This window comes from Cynoglossus semilaevis, chromosome 6 (assembly GCF_000523025.1).
Source record: "Cynoglossus semilaevis isolate Cse_v1.0 chromosome 6, Cse_v1.0, whole genome shotgun sequence".
Taxonomy (NCBI): domain Eukaryota; kingdom Metazoa; phylum Chordata; class Actinopteri; order Pleuronectiformes; family Cynoglossidae; genus Cynoglossus; species Cynoglossus semilaevis.
This window is the reverse complement of record NC_024312.1, coordinates 135,824-142,269: the sequence shown is the minus strand read 5'-3', so window position 1 is coordinate 142,269 and position 6,446 is coordinate 135,824. Positions and strand designations below refer to the sequence as shown.

At 41.9% G+C, this 6,446-nt stretch overlaps 1 protein-coding gene across 1 annotated transcript in view; it reads left to right on the top strand.

The window, feature by feature from the left end:
* Positions 1-6,446, top strand: part of rasgrf1 (Ras protein specific guanine nucleotide releasing factor 1) — a 24,776-nt gene that overhangs the window by 9,742 nt on the left and 8,588 nt on the right. The window contains exons 4-14 of the mRNA XM_025056292.1: positions 692-784; positions 871-1,124; positions 1,862-1,941; positions 2,063-2,256; positions 3,356-3,465; positions 3,581-3,699; positions 4,141-4,301; positions 4,566-4,629; positions 5,105-5,247; positions 5,346-5,428; positions 5,523-5,771. Coding sequence (XP_024912060.1) covers positions 692-784; positions 871-1,124; positions 1,862-1,941; positions 2,063-2,256; positions 3,356-3,465; positions 3,581-3,699; positions 4,141-4,301; positions 4,566-4,629; positions 5,105-5,247; positions 5,346-5,428; positions 5,523-5,771 — 1,550 coding nt within the window. The remainder of the gene's footprint in view (positions 1-691; positions 785-870; positions 1,125-1,861; positions 1,942-2,062; positions 2,257-3,355; positions 3,466-3,580; positions 3,700-4,140; positions 4,302-4,565; positions 4,630-5,104; positions 5,248-5,345; positions 5,429-5,522; positions 5,772-6,446) is intronic.

Sequence of the window (6,446 nt, the reverse complement as noted above, 5' to 3'; positions counted from 1 at the left end):
GCGGAAGGAACCTCCTGTGGTGGCCGGGCACCAGCTGCGATTTCTTTATTCACCTGAAGACCTGAACAACCGCTAAAGAAAGAACGACTAACGTTTCAGCGCTAACTGCACCGTTCCTCATCGTAACACAATGACGAAAAAATTAAAACTGTCAGCGTTTCTTTCTCACAGATCAGTTTGATTTAGTTTTAAGATTTTTCAGATTTTTCAGATTTTTTTTCAGACTTTTTCCGCTTGACCTGCACTGCCTCCTGTGGTCAAAATGTTACTGCTTCCTGTATAGTTTTTTATTTATTTTACCATGGACCTTTTTTCTTCTTTTTTTTTTGTCAAACTTTTATTTGTTTCTCCTATTTTGACTATTTTTTTGCATTTCATTTATTTTGACTTGTTTGATCTTTAACTTTTAACCAAAATATTTGCTGATATTTTGGGAATTTTCTACCAAAATGAGCATTTTTGGACACTTAATTGTTACGGCTATTTTACGTTAATTATAAAAATATTTTATTTACTAACTAATCACTAACTTTGAACTTTTCTTATTTGTCCTGTAATTTTCAAAAAGCAGCAAAAAAACGTTCAGTCGCTAACTTGTAGCTAGCTCGATCGATTTAAAACAACTGTGCTGGTGCGTTTAGTGGAACAAAATGTCTCCATGGACATTGATCAGCCTGTCTTTTGTCTGTAGATCGCCGGACTTCTCAAAGATAACGAGAAGATTCACGCCAGTCCCGCAGCCGCACCATCTGAGGACGACTCAGAAATCAAGAAGATCAAAAAAGTAAAGCTCTTATAAAATCTTCCAAAAATATGATTGAGACGCTGACGGACCTGAGTTCTTCAACCCCGTGTTCTGCCCCTCCTCAGGTCCAGAGCTTCCTGCGAGGCTGGATCTGCAGGAGGAAGTGGAAGACCATCATCCAGGACTACATCCGTTCTCCACATGCAGAGAGCATGAGGAAGAGGAACCAGGTGGTGTTCAGCATGTTGGACTCGGAGGCCGAGTACGTTCAGCAGCTGCACATTCTGGTCAACAACTTCCTGAGGCCGCTGCGGATGGCCGCCAGCTCTAAGAAACCGCCCATCACTCACGATGACGTCAGCAGCATTTTCCTCAACAGGTCAGAACCTCGAACCAAAAAAACTACCAAAAAAAAAAAAAACGAAATACTGACAAGTACGAGTTCAGCGTAAGTTTGTTTTTAGTAATTTCAAAAACTCTACGTAATGTCAGGAAGATGGGAAAAATAATAAAACATTTAAACATTTAAATTTAATAAATTAAAAATTAAATTATTTAATATTTATTTATTTTAATTTATAACATACATACCCTAATAATGTAGCTGTTATGACACCAGAAGGTGCTGGGTTTGAGGCCCAGAGAAACCACATACGTAATAGCGCCTCCTGTGGTCACCTGCGTAGGTTGCAAAGACTCACACTGTGAGTTTCTCAATTATAGGGCCAATAATAGACTTTTTTTTTTTCTTTAACAAAAGAGTTTAAACGAACAAAGCTGGACAGGATTAAAAAAAAAACCTTATCCTGAACGCTAGTTCCTTTAAAATGTTTTGGAAAAAATAATTTTTAAAAATTGCACAGAGTTGGATCCATACCTGCTACAAAGCTTCAACTATTTTTTTTTACAGGTTTCTTGTTAAATTCCGAGGTTAAAAAACGTAAATCACACAACAGTCACCGCTGCTCAACACGAGACACAGTCGTAAAGATTAAACTGTTGGACACTTATTGAAATTATAACATCTTTCTCAGAACGTTTTGACATGTGATGGAAGCGCCGGGCTGCTGAAGCTAAATCAATATTCTTCTTCAATTTCTCCCCCCGTCTCCACAGTGAAACTATCATGTTCCTACATCAGATATTTTACCAGGGTCTGAAGGCCAGAATAGCCAGCTGGCCCACCTTGGTGCTGGGTAAGAAAAAAAGAAAAAAAAAATCTTCAATGTTTGGTTTAAAATTTATGAGTATGTTGGGTTTTTTTTACCATATTTATGAGTTCTCCGTCCTGTTTTATTCACCGTTGTTACTCCACAGCTGACCTCTTCGACATCCTGCTGCCCATGCTCAACATTTACCAGGAGTTTGTGAGGAACCACCAGTACAGCCTGCAGATATTGGCTCACTGCAAGCAGAACCGAGACTTCGACAAACTGCTGAAACAGTACGAGGCCAAGCCCGACTGTGAGGAGAGGACTCTGGAGACCTTCCTTACCTACCCCATGTTTCAGGTTAGCTCTGGGGTTTTTTTTTTATTGTTTGTTTTTTTTTTTTGCTGCAGCGCTGCAGACCACAGTCAGACTCTGTCCACGGCATATTTTCTCTCTCTCTCTCTCTCTCTCTCTCTCTCTGTTCTGAGCCAATTCTTCTCTCCATATATATGAACCGCTTCCCTGAGGCCGTATATATTTCTGCAGTTTAATACTAGGCTGCTATTGCTATGCCAATGAGACCTAATTGAAGCTGTCTATAAAACAGTTCTGGCCACTTTGGGTTTGGACATTTATGGCCGCAGAGTTTTAGTCGGCTCTTACTGTCGTCCAAATTACAAAGCGTAGACGACGTCTCATCTGCTCTCGTTCTCCCAATAAACCAGGACAAATAAGACGGAGCAATAATGTTTAATCTCCTTTAACAGAACATTTACTGACCACAGATGTTGGTGAGTAAACGGGCCACAAATGAGCTGTGATATGGGGCCAAATTATGTTGAAGTATTTGTTTATTCTCCTCCGTCTCCGATAAGTCGTTTCAGAACGACCAAATGTGCATTGATTAAGACTTTTCTTTCCAGTCGTTTCTCACCGCGGTGGTGGTAATATCCCTTTGTCGCCGCTGAACGGACTTTTATTGCTATGCTGACAACACTCGCAAATGTTATTCAATTCACACAAATCCACAACTGCACAGCTACGAGAAGACTCTGAACCTCAATCAGCCTCATCAGCCCTGTCCTAACACCCAACACTGGCGCCACATCTCACCTGGTTTGTTTACGTAACCACCGTCCAATTACACCTTGTTTTATTTCTCTGCTGAAACATGCAGTTCACTTGTGCGCCTAAAAAGCTGCCTAAAAATATACACTTTTTTTTCCAGAGCTTTAGCTAGAAATAAGTCCTGTTTCTATTTCAGTCTGTGCTGTGAATGAGACGATTCGCTGACGACTACATGTTATTCTTCTCTACTGATTGTACAGTCTCTTCATGCTTGCTCTGTTCACCCTCTCACTCGTTTATGTGCATTTCTTTTCATGGTTTTATTCGCCGGCTCTTGATGTCAATTTTACCGCGGCAACGCTTTTTTTTTTTTCCCCACAGATTCCCACAGATCCCTCGCTACATTCTCACCCTGCATGAACTCCTGGCCCACACGCCACATGAACACGTGGAGAGGAACAGTCTGGACTACGCCAAGTCTAAACTGGAAGAACTCTCCAGGTAATGAAGTACTGTAATGCGGAGGTCAGGAGTGGCAGAAAAGTACATGAGGGTAGTTAGGGGACATTATTTAAAGAAAATGAGGAGGGTTTAATTTTTTTTTTTTTTTCCTCAGAATCATGCACGATGAGGTGAGCGAAACAGAGAACATCAGGAAGAACCTGGCAATAGAGCGGATGATCGTAGAAGGCTGCGAGATTCTCCTGGACACCAGCCAGACATTTGTTAGACAAGGTAACTCTCCAGTCTCTCCTCACTCTGAAAAGTAACTCTCTGTACTGAGGAATCTCTATCCATCTTGAAGCAAATACGTCCTGTGGGAAAATTAATTTTAAATGTCAGCTCTTGTCACATTTCTTGACTTTTGGACTTTTTTTTAACTTAACTTTTTTGGCTATTTCTCCAGACAACTAACTTTTTATCTTTAATTTTTTTTTCTGCTATTGTCAGACTGATATATCAAATCATGTTTTGGCAAAGTGTTCAGTATATTTGCTACATATTTGGCTACTACGAATCTCCAGCCCCGAGGGACAGTTTGTCTTCTTCCTGCTCCTTATTGTCGCCCTGTGTTTTTGTGACTAATTTATTCATACATGTATCTCTCTCCAAATCTCCATTCTCCTCCTCCTTCCTTTTATTTGAGACACACTCTCCTTTATTCCCCCCTCGCAGGGTCTCTTATCCAGGTGCCGATGAGCGAGAAAGGTAAGATCACCCGTGGGCGACTGGGCTCTCTGTCTCTGAAGAAGGAGGGAGAGCGGCAGTGCTTCCTCTTCTCCAAGCATCTCATCATCTGCACCAGAGGTTCAGGAGGGAAGCTGCACCTCACCAAGGTACGAGCACGAACTCTGCTTCACCAGTTAGAGCTACAGCTGTTTCCTCTAGTGCCTTTGACCAGGACGGAGCTAATGCTGAGCTAACTACAGGCTACTACACTCTTCACAACTGAGTATGCTCTGGTTTTTGGTCTTTGTAGCAACGTTTAATCTATGTAACGGGTTCGACTAACTTGTAGCTATTTTTAAGCTTACTTTAAATTATGTTTTTTAAGACTGTTTTCAGCTTTTTCTTATGTTTTTGTGTTCTTTTTTTGGTAGAACGGCGTGGTCTCTCTCATAGACTCTACACTGATGGAGGATCCTGAAGGAACAGACGATGAGTGTGAGTCGTATTTATGCAACAGAAATACACACTGCAGTGTGTGTTCCATATATGGAGTTGTGCAAATTGAACAACTGGAGTTTGGCTTGGTTATAATGGCTGTGTTTATGTTTTTGGCTAACCTTTAGCCATCACTATTGCTGGTTTAAGCTATTTTTACTTTTCACTGCAGACTTCATTTTTTGTTGCTTTCAAACTTTCAAATATATTTTTTTAGTCTTTTTTATTTTTTATTTTTTAATCTTTAAATAATAAATGGTTTAATAAATAAAAATCTTATCTTTAATTTTTTTATGTTTATGTTTTAATTATTATTTTTTTTAGCTTTTATATTCAGCTACCTTGTTGACTTAACTTTAATTGGCCTTCTTTCTTCATGTTTTTATTTTGTGCGTTTTTCTTCTTCTTCTTTTCATTCTTTGACTACATGGAGGTTTAAAACACATCCCTAAAGTTTTGTCTTTCTCTCCTCAAGCCAAATCAGAGAAGACCGGTCAGGACCTGGAGCACCTGGACTTCAAGATCGTTGTGGAGCCGAAGGACAGTCAGTCATTCACAGTCATCCTGGTGGCGTCTTCAAGGCAGGAGAAGTCTGCATGGACCAGTGACATCAGCCAGGTGGGTTAGCAAACGTCTCAGCTCCGAGCAATTCAACAGAGACGTGGAAGATGGTGCTGATGTTTCCCGTCGTTCCTCTGACTCTATCTGTCCTCCAGTGCATTGACAACATCCGGTGCAACGGCCTGATGATGAACGCCTTCGAGGAGAACTCCAAAGTCACAGTTCCACAGATGATCAAGTGAGAATCGTCCTTCCTTGTTGAGCTCTTGCCGTCGTTCTCCGTCCACTTCTCTTTTTCCTCATCTTTTTTAATATCAACCTTTTTTCCCCAGGTCTGACTCCAGTCTGTACTGCGACGACGTGGACATCCGATTCAGCAAAATGATGAACTCCTGCAAGGTGTTGCAAATCCGCTACGCCAGCGTGGAGCGTCTGCTGGAGAGGCTGACGGACCTGCGGTTCCTCTCCATCGACTTCCTCAACACCTTCCTGCACTCTTACCGCGTCTTCACCACGGCCGACGTGGTGCTGGACAAACTCATCACCATCTACAAGAAGCCCATCAGCGCCATTCCAGCTCGGTGAGTACGCTTGAGCAAAAATTTCACATCCCTCTGTAATACCTCCACTGCCCCCTAGAGGTCCCGGACCTCTGCTCTAGACCTGTTCTGCTGAGTAATGCCCTTCACAAGTAAGATTTCCCAGAGCTCTTTGAGGAACTTGGCTGCTGTTGTCAGACGCAATTAAGAAAATGGAAAATCAACTTCAGCTAAACTTTGGTGGAGATCGTTAGCATACATATATACATATATATACATACATACATATATACACATACATACATATACGACAAACTACTGTTGTGGGGACGCATATTTTGCAGGTCCCCACTGAGTGACAGGATATTTATAATTTCAGGATTTCTTTGGAATTAGGACTTGATTTGGGATTAGATTAGGATTAGGGAGAGGGTTAAAATACGGGGGGTTTGTGATGGTAAGGTTAGGGGGTTAGGGCAGTGTGTGTTGAGTGGCCAAAGGCAGTAATTGGGTCTCCTTCCTTCAGCCTGGGAGTGTCTGAACCAGACTCTGTCGCTCTATGGCAACCAGCCTCGGTGCTGCAGGACCCCACCCTTCCCTCTCTCTCCCTTGTTTTTCTCCCTCCATATCTTCTCCTCTGCCAAAGATCCATACCATAAAAAACACTGATGCAGTGTGTTACAGCGGGGGCCAACGGGCTGCCTCTCCACCGGCAGG